We start from the raw sequence: 21912 nt of genomic DNA on the forward strand, positions 1-21912 counted from the left end.
AAATTCAGATCCATCAGGCGAATCTAGCACAACAGCACATGAGCTTAGTTGATATACAGCACAGGCATCTGTGCAGAACAGCGAGCACTGCCTCAACAGTGAAACTGTGAAAAGTCTTGTTTCAGTTGTTTCTTTGCCCCTGAACCCGTGTGAGCATACTGAACTGAAACAATGGGTTTCAAAGTTCAGGTTATGGAAATGGAGTTTGATTAAGCGCAAGCATGGGCTCAGTCAGAAAGTGGTCATTACAGTCTCTGAGTTTGAAAAAGCATGCACTGCTGAACTGCCTCCTCCCCTCTGAGAGGTGACAGCACAAGACCATTAAATATTTATGGTGACACTGAAATTCAGATAGCTGTCTGTGACTTTCTCTCATCTTCTCGGCCATTATTAGCTGTTTTTTAAGACAGAAGTTCAGAGGCGCCCTCTTTAAAGCACAGTTGTGGCTTATCACATTTACATTTTAGTGTAATCCTGAGTGCAGAGATTAAAAAAAATTACATTTGGAATTTTACATCCACTTATAAAATTACATTATATCTAATGCTTCTTGTCCCATTTCTCATTTAAAACAGTCTGGTGATCTAATTAGTGTAGCTGGTAACTGTGATACTCATCTACTTGCTTTGTTTTCAAGGCTTTCCAGCTATTCATTTTGCTTGCCAACTCGTGTAATTCCACCCCGCTGGCATGCACTTATATCAAACAGTGCTCACAAGGGGGCAGTGTTTTACAATAATTTTAGAACCTAAACTGGATCTCATGGAGCTTTTGGCACTGAGGTGCTGCATGCTGTTCCTTTTTCTTCTTGTTTATAAGAAATCACTCAGAAATATACTTAATCCCATCTCTGAAGAACCCTTTGATTCCCTCTACTGCACAACATCAGAGCCTCTGAGCTGCAGTGACCGCCATCCAGTTAAAGCGTCGCGTAGCAGCAGAGCTGCTGCCAGTGGAAACACAGTGGTTGCATTTTTTGAAAGAACTGTTTTCCTGAGGGATTAAACTCTATTTTTGTGTTGTGGGGATTAAAAAATAAATATTACAAATCAAACATGAGCTGAGGTTTGTTTTCTGTGGATGGCCTTGGCAGAAACCCATCCCGCACTCATTTTCTATCTCCCTTTTTTACTCCATCTCTCTCTCTCTTTCACTCTCTCTCCTTAGATCCCACCCACTTTAATTAAACCTCTCATCAGTCTTCTTTGGAGGTTCGTGACAAGAGGTGCAGCAGCACTCACTCCATGTTCAGATGAGTCCAATGCGATATAGATCCGGCGCCATTTAAATCGGATTGATACCTCTCTCCAGTATCAGCCAACACTTCATAAAAAAATGCGAATTAATCATTAAAGTGGCATAAATGAAAGGAAAGAACTTTCACTTTACTCCCTGACTAAGATAAATGACTCCTAATGATGCAAAAATGAGGGACACTTCAGCCTTGTTGTAGCAATTACATATGAATAAGACATATGACAAGTGTCCTATACAGGGCCAATAGCCACTTACTAGTAGTTAATTAGGCTGATGAGAGGTCCCTAATGGCTTCCTACCGGACTCTACTTCATATCAGAGCTGAAATAAAACCTTTGGCTCCAAATGACAGAATAAAGGGAGCTGTAAGGAGAGAGGTGTTGTCCATTTAAGAGCACTGGCTCAGTGTTCTCTCTCTTTCTTTGTCTCTCCTTTTGTCTGTCTTTCTTCTGGTTTCTGGTTGTGCATGTCCCCATACCTGGTTTTGTGCTTGTGTATGCAACAAATGTGCAGACAGACCTTCAAAGTTAAAAAATAGTCTAAAATAGACTGTGCTTAAAAAAATCTATCCTCATCATAACACCACATGGAAAGAAAAGAAAACAGATGCTTTAAAAGAGATGTTTTAAAGGTGTGTGTGTGTGTGTGTGTGTGTGTGTGTGTGTGTGTGTGTGTGTGTGTGTGTGTGTACAGTATTTATGTGTGTCTGTTTACAGTATGTTAGAGTGTGTCTGTGTTGTCTTATCAAACATCTGTTAAAGCTCAGTAGATGACTGTTGCATTGAAACACTGCAACATCCCTTTAACAAAAATCGTGTGTTGATTGGTGATTAAATGGATCAGAGGCTGTGCCAAACTTAAAGCTGCACAAAACAATTTTTGGCCATGAGGCGACAGAACAGCTTCTAAATATCTAGACAGACATGCAGCCCTGACATATCGTCACCATGTAAAGTTCCTATGTCTCACATTTATGGCACAAAATTGCCCTCTTACACATCCAGCAGACATGGAGCCACATTATGTAACCCTTTGTGCTTTGTTTGCATGCTTGATTTTTGTGTCTTTGTGTTCTTTTTTTCTACGCAAAGACTCTTTATTTTTATATCTGCCTCCTGAATCATGCTCTTGGGTTCCCTTTCTGAGAACCATGACATCTATTGATTTAGTGGTTATTGTTTCATCCCAAGATCTCAGAGTTAGTCTCAGTGGGTCTGGTGCTGTTGCCTTTGGGCAGTAATAGAGGAAGGGCTGATTATATTATTCAACACCACAACCTAATAAGGATAGCTGATGCAAATCTTAACACCAATAACGTCTCCTAAGCAACATACGGGGAAAGAATTACAGGAATCAGCGGGGCGGTGCCCCTTCTTGATTCAAACCTCCACCTCCCCATTCACGGGTTTATCACAGGATGTCATTGTTCAGACAGCTTCAGACCAGCAGTTATTAGGGGGGACAAAAGAAAAGAAATCACGGCAGCAATTAGCGGCCCACTCTGCGCACAAGCACACATCTGCATACATAAGATACGGTCAGGGACGCCAGGCATCAACAGTACTCTCAGTAAAAGGGACCATCATACAGCAGATGAAAATGAAATCAAAATGAAAGATCTGTCTAAGTGCAACCCACTGTGCAGCTGGCTGTCTGTGTCCTCCTCTCTGGCAGTCTGATCTTCCTCTGTGTGTACATAGGTGCAAGTTTGTGTGTGTGTGTGTGTGTGTGTGTGTGTGTGTGTGTGTGTGTGTGTGTATGTAAGTGTGTGAGTATTTCCAGAGAGTTGTCAGCCAGTTGGACTACCATCGACCCTCCTTCGTTAGCCTTGCTTTCACTGCGTGTCTGACATCCCCCTGACATAAGGTGTAACACACACACATGCACACACACTAACCTCTTGCCAGCAGTTTAACAAGCTGCCAGTGTATTTTGTTCAAAACAAGAACAACAAACAAGGAGAATAAACAGAGAATTTACACTCTTTAAACTCACAGAATATAAATTCTGGTGAGGGAGCTTGAATAAAAGAAATACATGCAGGCAAGAAATCAAAGGAGCGATTTGTTTCTTTGTTTTCCATCTGTCAGAATATGCTGGTTAATAGCAGCTGATAAGCCTGTGATTGTGAGCTGCTCTTAAGCTGGATAGGGACTGAGATTAATAGGATGTGACAGACACATATCTTCTGAGGATCTCACTGGTTGAGAAGTTATGCTGAATCGAAAATCAGAAGCAAACTTTGTGTAATATTTTGAAAGGGTTAGACTTTTATGATACAGCTCTCCTGTCAGGGAGGAGGGAGGTGGTGCCGGAGGTGTGTATTTCTTTTAAAACAAAATGGACTAAAAGGAATTTTATTTTCAGAAGGAGAGGGAAACTTTGTTCTTACTGTCGGCGTCTGAGTTTGATGTTGGTTTGTGTCTACACCTGTCATGTTTGTGTGTTTTTTATGTTTGTCTCTCCTTACTTAGGGGCATGAATGGCTAATGGGAGGGCGTGCCTGCATGTGTCTGTGACATAGGTGGAGCTGTGTCCATTGCCATGTAAGAATCAATATAACTTGTAGGATCATTTAATAGGCTCAGGATTTCCACTAGATTTCATTGTCATCTTTGTTTGAAAGTCATTAAAGGAGCTATTTCTAAGTTTTGCTATTGCTACAATGCCAAGGTTAGCATTACCAGCTGTCTACTTACCAGTCTAGAAGAAGTTAAGCATTAAACTTCATTCCTTCACTCGCTAAGAGCTGTCTCCAGCGGTGGAAAGTGACACGAATGTTAAATCTTGTTTCCGTCACGTCTTTTCTTCTGCTGAAGTTAGCAAGCTAACCAGCCAGCCCCAACCTGTCTCATCACTGATAGAGACTCACTGTAACATCCAGTCTGTCCTGAAGACAGCGCCACTCAGAGGATGTATTATAACCTCCTATATTATAAAAACAATGATGGCTGAAGCTTGTTAAGTGACAATTACCACCAGCTGGTCCTGGTAAGAAACCCTGTTCAGCAGCAGGGAGAACGTACAAATGGCCCCTTTAAAGGAATTAAAGACATACATTCTTGCTTTTATTTCCAAGAGAGAGTGGAGAAAATTAATAACAGATAGAGCCCAACTAATAATGGGCTGGACTGATATATGGACTGCAATTATATATACATATATCAGTATTTGCTGTTGAGTAGCAAGAAAGATAAGTTTAAATGACCTTAAAAACGATGTCACCATCACATTGTTTATCCACCAGAGAGCACTGACAGGTTCATTTTTCATCCTGCTCAGTCCATACCGTGGTCACACCTCTTTAATAACCAAATTAAAGGCATCTTTTTTTTTTAATATTTCTGTGTTATGTGTTTTTAAAGTATTAGGTTAATATATTGTTTAGTTTATCGTAGCATGAAGACTGGAAGCCGGCAGAAACAGGTAACCTGGCTCCGTTTACCATTCAAAGACAGGCTTTCAAACACACAAATTAATATATCGGATGTTGTTTATTTAATCCATACACAAACAGAAATACAATAATTTGCATCAACTCCAGCTATAGCATTGGTTGCCAGTCTGTGAACTTGGCGATTCCACTGTGACAACAAGCTCCAGTTGTTGGCAGCACGTTCAGTATCTCCCACTAAAAATGTCCCGACTCCAGCCCTGTGCCTACCACCCAGACAAGACTGATATCAATCATCTCACTCTCATAACAAAAGCAGATAAGCATGTTTCCCAGAATGTTGAACCATTTATATTTTCTTTTTTTTTTTTAAACACCCCCGCTGTGTGTATACTTGACAATCACGTAATTTTGAGCACCAGCACAGGAGAATCAGCTCCACAGCTAATAAAACAAATGGAAGGATTTGGTTTTACCCGAAGGATTCATTTGTAAATGTCAGGCAGAAAGGGACCATTTATTTCACAAAGGGCTATTCATTCATTTCTCTCTGAGCGGCAAATAGGAGGCATCAGGCCTGTGGGGACTGGGACACTGTTTGCTATTGCTAGCGGCCGTACTCTGAAAGTCATTCATCAGAACCATTTCCCCTTTCCCCAAACTCTCCCCAGCCCAGCTGTCATGATGCTGCTGAGATAAATTAGCTGTGTCATCCTGTGTTTCCCTGTGCAGGTATGGATACTCTTACTGCCCCTTGGACTGTAAATATAAACCTACTCCATTCAGCAACAATACTTATACAGTCAGACTCCTGAATCAATTTTCAGATTAATGCATTGATGTATCACAGGTCACTATTCATGGTAGTGCTGCCACACTCAGTAGCTTTGGAAACCATCAGGTTGAGAGCACAGTGATATAAGATTAACAGAGCTTGACATTTAGTTAATTTACAGCATGCACCAGCTATTTACAGAGTTTAAACATCTGTTATGAGGCCGACTTGTAGCTAGTTTTAACAACTCAAAGGCTTCACACTGTGCCTCAAAGAGCCTTATAGCTTCTCTAATGTACAGTCACTGTAAAATGGGTCAACACAGGCTTTTCGAGACCCACAGCAATTTTAATATTTTTGGACCGAGCTCAGCCATGTCCAATATGTCTGTGCTGGTATTTGGTGGTTTAAATCTATAAATATATTCATGCCAATAACATTCTAGTTCTGGTTCTGTTTCAGTCTCATCAACTGCTTTTATATCACTTGACATTTAAACACAGACAAAGGAAGGAAGGAAAGAAAGAAAGAAAGAAAGAAAAATACTGCATGTGGAGGTTTGAGTGGGATTAATTGTCAGGAATGTCTACCAGTGGTGTGATTATCTGTGCTGCCTGAACATGCACGCGGCACGCTCTCATGTGCACCCCGAATGACAGGAACACAGACAGGGCCTCTAAAGAGACTAACAAGGATGGTAGAAGGTTTACTGCAACATTTTAAATGTTTTTGCAGGATGGATAGTTCTCACGTTTGATGTTTTACATTGGTTTCCAGCATTACCCTGCCGGTCAGAGATGAAAACAGGCATCTATTTACCAACAGACAATGCCCTTTCACAACATGTGAGCTATATTGTACTATATAATTACTGTAACTCTGCACTGTGTGTGTTACAGCAGCTTAGCATGTTCCACTCTTCTCAACACGGCCAAATCAAATTATAATAGTTTAAAAACCAAGGACATATTTTCACAGCATTATGTAACTCTTAATACTTTTCATGTGCAGAGTGCTTTTGACAGTGTCACACAATACTCAGCTTTGTTTCAGTGTCACAGCCTGAAGTTCTGTGTTCACAGGCTTGCAGTGAGCTCCCGAGCCATTTCCACTGACTCATCTCACATTGTTTTTACAGTAGAGTGGCAATTACCGGACGCTGTATTTAATTCAACCTTATAGTCTAGGGAATTGAGAGGCTACTGGAAAAGTGGCCTTGGTGACATTTGTCTCCTACAGCAGATCATGTACACAATTATCCTCAAAATTGTCTCTGTAAATCACCACCTGCTACTCTGCCAGCACCCGCAGCTACAGGACCCTGACTGCTGCTGTTCCCAATGCCTCCACACCATTTCTCTTCCTTTGCTCCATCCTTCACCTCCTTCCCTCTCCCTCTCTCTCTTTGCCTGCTCCCTTGTGGATGACGTGGCACCAAATATTCCCAGCAGGAGACAGAGAAGAGACAGCAGCGACCAAAAGAGGCAGAGGGAATATGGAGATCACAGAAAGAGGAGGAAAGAGAGAGGCAGTGTAAAGTACAAGGATGTGTGTGAGGAGTGTTGATGTATAATGTTAAGACACAGGGTGGAGATTGGCAGGACGAGGAGAAATGCATTGTTTTTATGCTCTGGTAAAGAGACAGCAGGAGGTTGAACTGTAAACAGAGGGAAGAGAGGTAATGACAGAGGAAGAGTGAGTACGGTCAAGTAGATATAAGACTCAGTGATGAGTAGAGAGGTTGGGAGGGGAGCTGGGCGGCGTCATTTGCCTTGTGGCATGTAGTTTGACTCTACACATGTCAAGGTCCAGACTGGCCAGCTCCACCCTGATCTGGACCCAGAATGACAGTTTGATTAACTGCCGAGTGCCTCGACAACCCAGAGCTCTTGCAAACAGACCTTCTGCCATCAGTGCACACAGTGAGACACACGCACACACACACACAACATGGAGCTCAAAGGTCTATTTACCCCTCAGCATGCACATAGTATCAGAAAGGATATTCATGTCACTCCAATCACTGCCTTTTCAGATGAAGAACAAAGAACATTTTCATTGATTTGTGATCTCAATGGCTTTAATTCCAATCCCCGGACTCACCCGGCAGATAATGTAGTTCTCTTTATACAATTATTTCTTTATTTACATTTTCCATGAATATATTCACAGGTGGATGAATAACAGTACTTTTGAATGTACTACATAGGCATGTTGGAGGGCTGTATTACCTCAGGCTGTGACTACAACTGCAGATTGTCTCCTACCCATTCCTCAGTCCAACCTACGCCCCCAACTCAGTGTCCAAAATCCTCACGATGGACAAATAAATGATGAAAATATAATATACAGAAACATGTATATTTATATACATGCAGACTTAGCAATATATAAATATACATAGAAACGTGCATGCACCAGTGCACCCTGTGCCGGCAGAAAAAAAGACTAACCTTTTTTGCATGACAATAGAAAGCCCCCCCGCATAACAGTCTGCAGTGTCTGTGCTGTATGTACAATATAAAACTATTTATTATTTACTGTATTATTCCCAACACGTCCACTCAAGCAAGCATTTGCGCATGTACACCTGACGACCTTGGAAAAAGGGAAGAGGGAAGAGAAGAGAAAGAACAGGACAGAAATTCTAAGCATACAGTTATAACACTAACAACAAAGGAGACTAAAGTCTATTACATATGTATGTAGCTATATATATATTTATACACATTAAAGATTAGAGCTACTCAGCAGGTAGTTCTGTGATGTATGTTACCTTTAATGTCTGCCATAAGTTTGGCGGTTTTAAAGAAGAATACTGCATGTAGTTCAGTGTGGCACACACCGCAAGCCAGAAGGTGGCATCCTGGTTATCTTGCTAAAATGACTGATTAGATACGACATCAAGTGGCAGCCATTAAATTTCTGTGCTAGTCTGTGCCCCTTTCATTTATCTTCAGTTGGCTTTTAAACATTCACTGCTTCGCTGGCCTCACTGTTTGAAACTGAGGTCTTTTCTCATGTAGAGGAACTGTCAAAGCAAAGATCCAGCCTAAAACAGCCATCTACTGATTACTTTCATTCACATTAGCTCCTAGCGATCAAGCAACTAATACCCTGTGGTGTTTAATAGCCTGCGATGGAAATTCATGACATCAGTTTGCGATGCATACTGATATTTGTGAACTGAGAATGTTTCTGTAATTACATCGCTTTTTGTTTCATTGTAGCGCTGCTGACAGGTCTGAACTCCAAAATGCGTCCATAAATTTACTCAGTGTGTTAACGACAGTGCCCATCATTGTCAGTTCTCAATAACATCATTGAAATGATTTCGCAAGAGTCAGATTCACTTTCAGATGAAGATTGAACTGTTGGTGATTATAGAAATGCCATATGTGTATTTCCTTTTAAAGCAAATGCAAACAGAAATAAGCGAGCAGGTGTTTTGTTAGACTCAAAGTTCTGCTATGGGGGTATGTGCATTGAAAAATCAATAGTGTTTTAGCCAAAGTCTGCAATTTTCTGCCCAATACTAATCAAGAAAACTCCTTTTTATTGGATTTCTTTTTTATTTCTCTTTTTCACTCTTGAATCAGTGAAAGGTGCATTTGAACAGTATTTCACCTTCATCAATTAGTAAATTCACGGTGTATTTTAAGGTCCAGTCAGTCAAACATGACATTTATTTATGTGTCAGATTCTTAGGTATTAATAGACTAAACAACTATCCCTGTTTGCTTTCGTAATGGGCTCATTAGTGCATCTCTTTAATGGCAGTTTCACAGCAGTGTGCATTTGTTATTCTGTTGTTGTTACACTTGTAGGATTGTGTTTCTCTGTCAAGCAAGTACATCATTATCCCTTCACCCAGACGGATTAGCTTGTTGCACAGAGCCTCTCCTCCGATATGTCTCTCTCTTGATGAGTTGGCTGTGGAAACGGGGGTTGAACAAATGCTGTTAAATGCCAGAAGCGTCAGGATTTACCTCAGGTGAATGCAGAAGCACCGCCCACCATGTTTTTAAATATGAGTTACAAATAATCTATATTCACACCCTAAAGTTTTTCCTTAAGCTTCAGTCACTTCCCTGTTTGTTGCCGGATCTTCTTTCACGTTGGTCTCACTTTCTTACTTTCCTGTTCACAGGTATGTCTGCATTCTGTACATGATACACAACTGCACACAGTCAAGGATATACTGATTGCTCATGGTACAGCTCTTGAATATGCGATGATTGTATCTCACTCAGCAGCCATCACTGGCCCACAGTTGAGCACCCATTCCCCATGACACCCCCACCCGTTAAAACATGAGTAATCGTCCGAGTAGAGGACTTGATTGTCCTCAGAAGGGACATTATGATGTGTGCTACAGCATATCGCCAGGGAGCGTATGAGAGGGAAAAGTATGACTAAGCAGGCTGTGCCCCGTATGAACCCAGAAACATGGAGAGAGATTAAACTGCTGGCAGTTGCCTGATCTCATCCTCTGCTCCTTGTAGTGCTTGAATTTTCTGTCTTGTACACTCTTTGCGCACCATGATGTAAACTGTGGGGTTGTAGTAGAGTCTGCAATAAAAAAAAATAGAGCCCAGTATCTAAAGGAATGCAGAAAGTAGCGTACCCTTCATGTTGATATGTGTGTATCATGTTTTGTCTCTCATGCATTACACCGAAGCCTCCACCCTGTCACCGACCTGCAGTTAATCTAATTGTAATGATATAAAGTTGCTATGCACAGATATTGTAAAAAGGAAGAATAAAAAAAAAAAAAATGACATTAGACATAATTCTGCATTTTACTGAATCATCCACCAGCAATGTTCTGGGTTTCAAAAACATTACACCTGCTAAGAAACATACAGTTTACAAAACCATTAAAGGACAATTACAACTTTGATTGTCATTTTTTTGTATTTTTGTATCTGTACGCACTAGGTTAATTGCTTTGATGTGGAAACACTGTGACATCACTGTCGCCTGTCAGGGCCAAAAACATAAGTAATCCAATGGGTTTTAAACTAAGCTGTAAGCATGGCTCATTTCATCTGCCAGGGGTCATGGTGCAGAAATGAGCTGATGACTTCACCCTCCTTAAAGATCATTTAACAATCTCTTAAGGTAGAATCACGATCCACCATCTGAATCACAATCTGAATTTTGGCCCCTTTGATGCTTTTTCCAGATGTTTGTCCGCTTGCTGCTACTCCTCTCCCACAATGCTGACTTCTGTGAACAGACTGTGTCACAACCAATCACACTCTCTGCTTGATTCATACAGAGATATTTTGTTATTTATTAATGACGTGCCCTATATAAGTACTTAAATTTGAAAGGTCAGTGGCTACCCGGCTCTTCCCACTTCGTGTTTCCTTGTCTGTAGGCAGGTCTCTCATCCCATGGGCGGACCACAACTTGCTCTGCTGAGGTGGAGAACTGGTACATGTGGTGCTCAAGCAGCAAAATTTATCAAGGCTTAATCTTATGTATTTGGGCGTGTTGCTTAGAGTGAAAGGTGTCGCAAACTAGCAAACTAGCATGCATTGAAGTCTCAGCTCAACGAGGGGCCTCTCCTCTTTGCCCATTTTTGCGTTAGTCGGGAATAAGGTGCAGTCAGGCACTGCCAAGCTGGCGACGGCGGAGCAGCGCATGCTGAGCTTCAAAACTGCTCTTTAGAAACCTATGGGTGATGACACGGAGGCTATGGCCATCTTTATTTACAGTCTATGGTGGTGCTACAGCAAGCTCACTGAAGCTGCATAGCAGAACAAGGACTTCCATCACCTGCTGCAGTTAGCAGGCTGGCTGTTTAGTAGTTGATAATGGGCTAATAAGCAGTGACTGAACTTTTATAATTCAATATTGAAATATAGTGCCTTTTAATGGTGTCCCCTAGATGGCACTGTTTCCCCGGAACTGGATTTTTCCTTTACGGCAGACAGTGACAAGACAGAAGTGCACCTCATTCACGCTCACTTTCCCCTCTCATTCTCACCATTTCCTTCTCACCTGTGTTCCCTCAGTCACACAGTAAACTACTCACACACACAAATACACACTATACCCCAAAGTAGGAGCAGAGAGAGAAGCAGGCCTTCGTGGTGTCCACTTTTACTCAGGATTGGAACATTGTGTGATGATGACCAACCAAGCATGAACCACCACAATCACAGCCCAACTCGGGGCACTGCAGGGTCAAAAATCTCATTAAATCTAAGTTAGGCTTTTCGGGACATGGGGAGATGCTTTAAAGAAGTGCAACATGATTTGCACTTCTTTAAAGCATTTACCAGCAGCGTCTTGACCTTTTTTGTTTTCCCCATAACATTTAACATCTTTCACTGAAACGCATCAGAGAACTGACAGTCGGGAATGTCATCCAGTTTGCTTACACCTGAGTGTCACCAAAATGTTAAACACCCAGTGAGCCTTTTTTTTCTCAAACCTTTGAATCTGCAATATTTAAAATTAAACTGGTGGAACCCCAATGAAAGAGTACAGTCTACAGTCTCTACAGCATTACTTTTTATAATGCTGTGTTCATTTCTGAGGAAGAATACAATTTGTGAGCCATAAGGGATTATGCTGCATTTGTGTGGGGATGTGTATTTGTTTGGGTGTTATGTGTGTAGATGTTGCCTCTAAGTGTGTTTATGTGTGTGTCTGATGGGCTTGAAAAGGAAGATAAATGGTCTGTGGCTACTGAGGCCAATGATTTCATTCAGCAAACAGCACCATGGATAGTCTGAAGGGAAGAGTGTGTGTGTGTGTGTGTGTGTGTGTGTGCCCCCGCACGCGCGCGCGCGCGTGTGTGTGTGCATGTGTGCGCCTGTGTTAATTCAAAGCGTGAGGCTGGAGGTGGAAGAAGAGGCTAAGATGGAAAAGTGAGAATTGAGCCAGGGAAGGTGTAATTACAACACAACTACGTGATTCTAACTAAATCCGTTGTCTCTGGGGCATTTCTGCAGATTTTCAGAGACTAACAGCTTGTAATTTAGATGAAATAATCCCCTGAACTGAAGTTGCTGCGCAGAAGCGCACTGAATCATTCTGATCATTCTGAATGACTCCCCCCCCCCCCCTATCCCCTCGGACAAGATGAGGGAGCGCGACTGACAAAATATTCCCCATCACAGCCTCAAGCTGCTGCTCAGAGGACCGAGCGGGGCTGCGTGTGCGTCTCTCTCTCTCTCTCTCTCCCCCTCTCTCTCTCTCTCTCTCTGTCTCTGTCTCTCTCTCTCTTCCTCGCAAACAACAGCAGCCATCTGAGTGCGCGGAGGCGAGTTTGGGTTCAGTCACTGTGACCACAGCGGGACCGATGTTGGAAGCGCGCAGCAGCGTTCCTCCAAAATGTGCCAGTGCGACTCATCTGGATCCAAACCGAGACCGGGCTCCCTCGCCGAAGCCGGGAAACTCTTCATAAAACACACCACCTTGCATGGCTTGAGGCACATCTTCCTCAGCGGCTCCTACCCCCGGAGAGTTGCGTGGCTGCTGGCTTTCCTGGCGGCTCTGGCTCTGCTCTTCACCTGGTCCTCAAACAGAGTGCGGTACCTGCTCTCCTCGCCCGTCTACACCAAGGCGCACATGGTGTACGCCAAACGACTCGTTTTCCCCGCTGTCACCATCTGTAACCAGAACCTCCTGTTGCCGCGGCGCATGAAGAAGACGGATATATTCAGCGCGGGGAGGTGGTTGGGACTTTTGGGGAGAAACTGGCAGGTGTCCCCCGCTGCGAGAGAGGCGCTCTCACCTCTGAGGGGCGACGATGGAGGGAGCGCAGGGGGCGAGCCGCCCTGGTCCCCGCTGTCTCGGATTTTGGACTTCAACCACTTTCTCCCTCCTCCCCGGGAATCCCAGCCGTCCATGAGGCAACTGCTGGACCGGCTGGGACACCAGCTGGAGGAGATGCTGCTGTACTGTCGGTACCAGGGAGAGCTCTGCGGGCCGCGCAATTTCAGCACCGTGAGTGACGCCAAAGTTCAGCTCCTTGCTTTAAACCCCCCCCTCCCTCCCTCCCTCCCCTCCCCTCACCCCCCCTCCCAACAGGTTGATGCAGCTTTCACAGCCGGATGCAGCTTATTCAGTTCGTAGGCTGAGCCAGAAGTTGAACTGTTTATACTTGCCTGTCTGTAGTTTCTATGTGTTGTGTGGATAGATATCAAGTGGCTACTTAATTAATTTGCCTTCAACGCATCCAATCAGCAGAAGGGTACACAATGCACATTCCTCTGCACTGTTGCTTGGTAATGTGCCTCAGTGGTTCAATTAACTCTCTCTGCCTCTTAAGCTCTAGCTATGTAAATGCCACAATAATATTTGTGTATGGTGTAGCACTCCACAGAGGGCTCACAGTGATTTATATTACATAAACATATTTCAGCCGCCAATATACCTCCACAATATTGCTCTAATATTCCTATAGTTTGCTGAAAACACTTTAAGTGTGACATTTACATTTTAAAATTTATTACAGGATAGTAATTTTTCATAAGCATCTTTTATTTGTTCCTCACACTCTCCCGCATTCACATACTCATTTCATCCAAATCTCTTTTTTGCCTCACAGTTTCAACCACAGACATAAGCCACTGTGGAAAATTATGAATGTGAATTCCACACCAAACAGGATCGAAAGTTGAATAATTATGTTGGAGAAGACTGCAAAACCCAGCAGGCTTCTGCGTTCACCATATGGTCCGAAAGGGTCTCCGCTCTGTCGTTCATCACTGCTGGATCAATGTGTGCACAATCCCATCCCCACAAGAGACCAATCTGCCCCTAATGAAGAGTTTTGATTCATTTAGCAACACTTTACAACGCTCCCCAACACTGTGATGGAGAGCAGTTAGTGCTGGCCTCACTGGTAAACTGCAGCCCCATTGATTGCACTTCATCATCGTGTGGAGAACAATGTGAAAGCGAGCGTTCCTCTCTCTCCCACCTCATTACCCAAATTTGTTTTCAGTTAAGTGGATTTTCCTCTGTTGTTTGAAACACAGCTTGATTTTTTTTTTTTTGTTATTTGCAGCAGGCATGTCTGAAGATTATTTTATGTTTGGAGGGAAATTTATAATTTGAAACTCCTTGCCTTAGTGGCAGTTGCCTTCAGTCTCTGTGGAATCAAAACATATCCCCAACTAATGCTGCTCTTTTTTTATTCACAAATGTAAATGCAGTGCATCTGGAACCACAAAACAAGCTATCACAGTCAAACACATTTCCTCTTACCAACATCTTTAGAACCGCTTCATGTTGTGTAGTGTATTTTAAAGGGTGACCAGTATTTCAGAGATAAACATAATGCCGAGGTCTGGGTTTTGGGGATATGTGTTAGTGCATAGATAATCGATGATGCCCCCTGCTTGGCCTTAGGGCGCGCAAGACGAGCTGTCGGCATGAGTCAGACCAATAGAATCAGTCACACTTGAGAAGTGAGGTGTGGAGGAGGAAGGCGAGCCTGTCTACATACAATGAGTTTCAGGATGTATTGACTTTTGTGCAGGAACCCCCCCCCCCAACACCCTGCATGCTGCCAGATTTCTCATGAAACCATAAATTTGGTCCCCTGGCCTCATAAATCCATCCTTCCGTCCATCCCGCTGCTTAATCTTTATTTCATCTGCGCTTTAACAACACTTAATTCTCATCAGGGAGGCCTCTCTTCACTCTCACACATTGATTTCAGTTGGAGAACATATAGTCTGTCCCTCTATCCCACGTTCGCACTCTATTGATTGACAGTTTAAATCTTACAAGGGTGTCTAACTGAAGGTGGATTTGTTATCTATGTTTCTTGTGCGGGATATCAGTGTAATTGGTGCTTCTTCTTTTTTTTAATCAATTCGGATGACATTTTGAGAGAAAAATCTACCCTAAATCTCTTAAGCTGCGCAGTGAGTTTGTATTTGTGAGCTTGACATGTATTACCTCTCGGCTCTTTGTAAGTAACTTCCATTTCAGACGTCCATTTCATTCCTCCAAATTTGCAAGTCTTGCAGAATAAAAACTTCCATTTTGTCAGGCAAAAGTTCATCATCTCAATTTTATCTGCCGACAGTAGCATCGTTTTATTTAACAGGTGTGAGTCCTGTGACTCTTCTTGACTGGAAAAACTCTCTCCCTCCGCTGCCTGTATGGTGACAGCCGTCTCACTTCAAGGTCCATGTAGTAGCTTTTGTATCACATGGTCTTCATCAGTAGGTTGTTTGATCAATTGCCGTGAAACTGTAGATGTTAAAACGTTTTTTCATCTTGAATGCCTGAAGGACTTCTCATCCACAGTCACGGAAAATTTGAAGTTCATCCTTAACCTTGGAAACAGCAGTTGACAAAACAGTCTCGCCTCAAGGTCCATTTAGTAGCTGCTCTGAATTCTCATCTGCTGATGAGGACTTCCTGAGATGCATGAAAGCGTTTTTGTTTTTGTTTTTTTTGTTGAGGCTGTTTTTATAATAATTATAAATGTTGATTTGTGGTGTATTTTGTGTTTGTGGTTTTGTATTGATTTGTATTACATCGTAAAGTGTCCCTTGTATTACCAATGCAGATGAGTTCTGAGTGGATACAGCAGAGAAGTAAACTGCCACACTTCACTATCCACTCATTATAAGCTTTATTTGTTGAGCAATAACTGATAACATGACATGACACTGTGCAAATATCAACAAATCCTATTTTTAGCTGAGCAGATTCAACACCCAGTTGTTGAAACCCAGACAGTCTTTTATAGGTGTGTTTTTGTAGCTGTCATGACACATTGCACCTTTGTGCTCAGAGCTGATCTTGAAATCAAGGGAGAGGAGGGAAAGTGGTTCCCTGGCAACTTTAGTGAACAGCTTGTGCATCCTTGTCACATTGTCATGTGAAGGATAGCCGAGGGCCATCTCAACAGTCTTGGGCTGTCTGTCTGTGAATTATTTATCGACAAGAGAGACAGTGACATTTCCACACCGTGCGAGAACGAGAGAGGATGATGTCTCTCTCAGCATTTTTCTTCACAGGTGGTGCCAAATTTAATATTTAATTTCTGTGTTTACAAGTTAAGAAGATACAGAGGTTCTCTTTTTAAATGCAACATATAGGGCTCGGTGTTCAGCCATGTAAGAAACAACTGCAGTATGGGATTTAGCTCCTCCTCAGGAAAAGCTGCTTAAGAATCACAAATACTTGTTCACCCTTAATGCTAAATGTATTTGGAAAAGCAACAAGTTTAAAATGTTTACCATCACTGTGTAGAGCCATTTAACACCACCCTTTACTATTTTTAGACTGTTTCTTTAAATCTTATTTAGTTTTGTTATTGAATATGGGCTTTTTGCCTCTGGTAAAAGGTTGCATTTTTTCCAAATAACACACAGCTCTTGTTTTATTGTTAGAATTTATTTGGGAGAGTTTGTACCACACAAACTCTGCCAACAACACTGGATAAGATGGAAGAAGTTGTTTGATAGAAAGACCAGAAGAAGCACATTAAGACTAAGTGTAAACCTGAAAGCCACAGAACACAGTGAAGACTCCCCAAGGTCACCAGCAGCACCCACTGCTGCCACGCTTCACTCAGTGCAGTCAGCACAATCTCCTGGTTACCACAGCAACTCTGACTACAGGCCTCCTGTAGTCAGTCACCACATTATCAACACATACACGCAGATGGCAAGCAGGGGTGGCTGTACACATCCACGCAAATACTGTACACACACTCACAAGCCCATTCATATTCTTGATCCGATGTGTATGCCCGCTCTGGCACAAGCACAATGACGCAACCATGATCAATCATGGACAATCTTATCACTGTTTCTCAATCTGCCAAATGCTTTTCTCCTGTCAGCGTGAGCAACCTTGCCTCTTTCTCTGAAGGTTCAACCTTGTCACCTGGAAAAATCAGTCTTTGTGAGCCATAAATGGGCAAAACCTTGGAAAGAAAGTGATTGTCGATTTTTTTAAATACAACATGTCTTGTTTGGCTGTTGCAGGATCTCATGGGGAAAAAATCAGCGTACAACAGTCTCAGAGTAAAAGGCAAGGACCTCTCTTTCCTGCAGGTTTTGCCCATTGTTTTTATCAGATATTATGTGTAGCTGAGGCAGGTGCTGCTGTGATATCTTAAGATTTCCCTGCCTTTACTTCAGGACTAAGATGGATTTCAGGGGGATTTTATTGATGTTTGTATCCTGCTCTAGAGTCACTGCACATAGGCGGGTGTTGCTTTTGGCTCAGTTTTGCCACTTGAAAGGTCACATCTCATACTGTGTCCGACTATCAGGCAGCTTTTATTACATTTCACTACTTTGTGTCTTAAAAGCTCCGATGTGACCGTGCCCTGGAAGGGAATCCATCGTGATTCACGCTCCATTCTTTCCCCCCCACACTTCACTGAACTGGGTTCACATCATACCAACTTTTCCTTTGTGAGACTGGGCTGCAATTTTTCTTGCTGCATGTATCTGGTGTTTGTGACACTTGAGTAATTTGTCATGAAGCGGTAATGTCTGACTCATAAGTCACCCTTGTAACAAACGCCTCCCTATGTGTTCCCAAGGTCCTCACAATGCATTCACAAGATATAAAGCTGCAGCGTTTTTAGGCAGTCTCAGCAGAAAAAAAGGCTTCTTGTACAAGCTGTGCACATCGTGATGGACTTATTTGTACCGCTATCTTACAGTGGAACCTTATCTCTATTGTAGTCGGGAGCACTGTATTTAGACAAAGACAGAGTGGAAGTAAGAGATTTATTTCAGTTATTGCTTCTCTGTTGCCATTTTCATTTCTTCAAAATGAAGCCTCCCTCGTCTCCTTTTACCATTTTGTCATATGAACATCAAAATATTGAAGGTTAATATTAAGTTAATTGTGAGCTAGGATGCTCTGAAACATGGCAGGGAATCATGCAGCTCGATGACAAAGTAGAGGAATGTTTTATTTTGGATCCTGGCCATGGTTTTCCATTTCCTAATGTCTATGATTCAATTACACATCCATTAGTTCACTAGCAGTCATGTCTTTGCCACTAGGTCACAGATCCATGCTGCGCTCTCCGGCAGCTCTCCAGCACATACTGATGTACAGTGTATGCCTGATCAACCAGGAGACAGCAGGCTTTAGCATGTGGAGCAGGTATAGTTAGGTTTCTGACAAAACAGCGCCGTGTTCATTGAAGTTCATGTTGCATCTGCAGATGGTGTGTCAAAGGGATGAAAGTGGAAGTGTAGCATGTTGATCATTTGATCAGGCTTCCTCTTTTCAAGATGCTTTGAATCCACATGGAGAAGAAAAAAGATAGGTGATTTGATTAAAGCTGAAACAGTTGATTTCAAGCAAACATGCCTTAAATTCACTTTCGAAGGGAATATTTGCTGCTTTGTTAAGTTTTCTATTATATTAAACTGGATATTTTTGTGTTGTGGACTGTAAGGCAGGTCAAGCGTGATGTTTGTATACACTATGACAACTTGAGTATGTGGTGGACGTGGAGTATGTGGAATAATTAATCGTGAAAATAATCAGATGATTAATTAACAAGAATTTGTTGCAACCTAAGATTTGATGATTAGGGCTGGAACTAAAGATTCCTTTAATGACTTATTGATTAGTGGTTTTGGCTAATAAATTGCCACAGTCTAGTAAAAATATAATCATTATTTCCTAGAGCAGACAGAAATATGTTGTAATTGAAAAGATGAATATTTGGCATTTTTGCTCAACAAATGATTGAAATGATGTTTCATTTTCTGTCAAGTGCCTTATTGATTAATTTAATGATTGTTTCAGCTTTAATAATGATATTTCTAAAACATAAATCATTACGTCTTTAAAGTGTTAACAATCTGTAGCCTATCTGCAATAGAGAAGGACCACAGTGAGTATTTGAGAGATCTGCTTTGACGCCAGCAGTCATTGTTGTTTTGTATGGGATTTCTCACGCTGAGGATATCCCACTTTTAAATAAAAGTCATGTCAGATTCACTCAAGCATATACTGTATCACGCAGTACTGAGAGGGGTGAAAGCTCAGTTTATCAACAGCATCTCAAAAGTAAGACTTCTGAGGTCTGCGACTGACAGCGTAACAAGGACGGGTTACTGCGGGTGCTTTTTAGCTGCTTTGGAAAGAATCTCCTGCTAAGCACTACCTTTATCTCCTACCCTCATTAAATGCATACAGCTAGAAACTGAGAGTTTACTTCAGGGTCAGTAAATAGAGTAAGGCTGAGATGTGGCCTTACTATTTCTTTTCTCTCGGGATATATGTTGTGGCTGAAATCACTAAAATTGTTTCTTTGTGTTGTGCTTTTTTTCCACCAGATATTCACACGCTATGGAAAATGCTACACCTTTAATTCAGGCCAAGATGGACGACCCCTGTTGGTGACGATGAAGGGTGGGATGGGTAATGGCCTGGAGCTGATGCTGGATATCCAGCAGGATGAATACTTGCCTGTATGGGGAGAGACTGGTAAGCTTATCTGGAGGATACATCACATGAAATTTCCCATCCCCACTTCTGTAGATCTCAGCTAAAACCACAAGACTGGTGTTTATGTTTGGCCTTAAGCGAGAAGGAGAGTTTTTTTTTAAATCAATTAAACACCAGAGAGGCCTCTTATTTTCAGTGCTGGTGCTCTGAGAAATCTCAGGGGAAAAAAGCTATCACAGGAATTCCCCTCTAATCCCTGAATTGGAGGCCTGACTATTGCACTCTTTGCAAACCCTTTTGATGTAATTGTAAAACCCTAAATCCATTTAATGTAGTGAACATGTGCATACTTTAGAGCAAATAAGATACAAATTTGTTTTATCTACATCAAATTTACACTCAGTGATGCCCCTGAAATGTGAAGTTCTGTGAAATGTTCACTCCACTTTCATTAATCAAGAGTAATGATGTGTAAAAATACAATACTCTGATCAATTGATTTGAAATGCCCTTGCTGTGTCCACGGATTAAATCGACTGAACTGTTTAAAAAAGACAGATGGATATGGTTTAGGAGAATTTTATTTCATTGTAATTTAATTGTATCACTTGTCACTTAGGCATCAAGTCCACATGAATCAAACAGCCACAGACCCATTTGCCCAGTATAAAATCAGTGGGGGATAGAGACTCCTCCATTTAGGGTCAAGCCCTCATTATCACAGTGGTGTCTCTCGGTGCTGCTCCAGGAGACCCTGTTACTCTGATTTTAATGCTGCAGCACATGCTGCTTTGTGTTTGTATCAATATTTTATATGTACTGGGAAATGAATGTAAAGAGAGTTCAGTATGGTCAGACAAACACTGTGCTCACAACCATCATTAAACATGAATCACAAAGCAGAGAGCTGTGATCTGAATGTAATATTTAAATATAAAGCTGTTCCTACTCTGGGCCTAAATGGTTTTAACAATATTAATACTAAATGTTCTTTATGTAAGATTAATGAATATTTAAAGGCTATTACAAGAGGAGATGTGGTGGGAACTTGAGGATGACGTGACTAACAGCTGTTTACTTACGAGTCTAGAAGAAATGTTGCAAGCTTCATTCCTTTACTCAGCAAGAGCTGTCTTCAGCAGTGCAAGGCAACACCAATGTTAACTCTTGTTTTGCTTCTATTTGTAACACTTCTTTTCTTCTACTGAAGTTAGCAGCCTTACCAGCTAGTCCTGGCCTGGTTAGGCCATCTTATCATTTTCCGATACAGAGACACTGTAGCCTCCAAACTGCCCTGAAGAAGTAGTGCTGGTCAGAGGACGTATTATAACCTCTTGTATTACTTTATAAAGACAATGATGGACGAAGCTCTTGTCAAGCCACAATCACCAAAACCTTTTGCCAGGAAACAACAGCAAGAAACCACATTTGATACCAGAGAAAACTTACAAATATCCCCTTTAATGTCTGTTTCATAGTGAAATTACTAGAAAGTGGTGGAAATGAACAAAACAAGATTGTCTAAATTTCCGTTAGGAAAAATATCAGCCCGCCAACTTCTTGTATATCACACTTTGATTGCTTTTCCAAAGACTTGACACGTTTGTCATGAATGCCAAATGAGATAGATTGGTTCACCATTAATCCTATTACAACAGCATTTATTAGTAGTTTTTTTTTACCTGGCTGGATGCCCTGCAGTGCATAATGTGCCACACAAACACCTGGGGCCTCATTTATCAAAACATGCATCAAACGTTCAAAATGTGTTTGTAAGAACAGTTGGTATTTATCAAACATGAACATGCATAACTGCGCGCAATGAACAATGATGAATCAAACATGTTGTACATCCATCTGCTTGTCCACATCATCAACCCTCAGAAAACCAACCAAAGTCCTAGGATCTTCAATGTAGAGTTACTTGTGGTGGACAAAAGGAGCAAATGAGAGGGAGCTGCAAAGGATTTATGAATTTACAGTGCATTCAGAAAGTATTCAGGCCCCTTCAATTTTCTCACATTTTGTTATGTTGCAGCCTTATGCTAGAATCCCTCATCTATGC

The 21912-nt window shown here is 41.8% G+C and overlaps 1 protein-coding gene across 3 annotated transcripts in view; it reads left to right on the plus strand.

Moving 5' to 3' along the window:
• The window catches only part of asic1b (acid-sensing (proton-gated) ion channel 1b), a 142173-nt gene that overhangs the window by 105098 nt on the left and 15163 nt on the right, over positions 1 to 21912 (plus strand). For 2 of the 3 annotated variants that reach the window (XM_071493302.1, XM_071493301.1), the window contains exon 3: positions 19736 to 19886. In XM_071493302.1, coding sequence (XP_071349403.1) covers positions 19736 to 19886 — 151 coding nt within the window. Of the gene's footprint in view, positions 1 to 12694; positions 13395 to 19735; positions 19887 to 21912 lie in introns of those variants that run through there. The other variant, XM_071493300.1, reaches the window with a different exon arrangement.

The sequence above is a fragment of the Trachinotus anak genome, unplaced genomic scaffold (assembly GCF_046630095.1).
Source record: "Trachinotus anak isolate AG129_WGS33_773 ecotype Australia unplaced genomic scaffold, CSIRO_AGI_Tana_v1 ptg000013l, whole genome shotgun sequence".
Classification (NCBI taxonomy): Eukaryota; Metazoa; Chordata; class Actinopteri; order Carangiformes; family Carangidae; genus Trachinotus; species Trachinotus anak.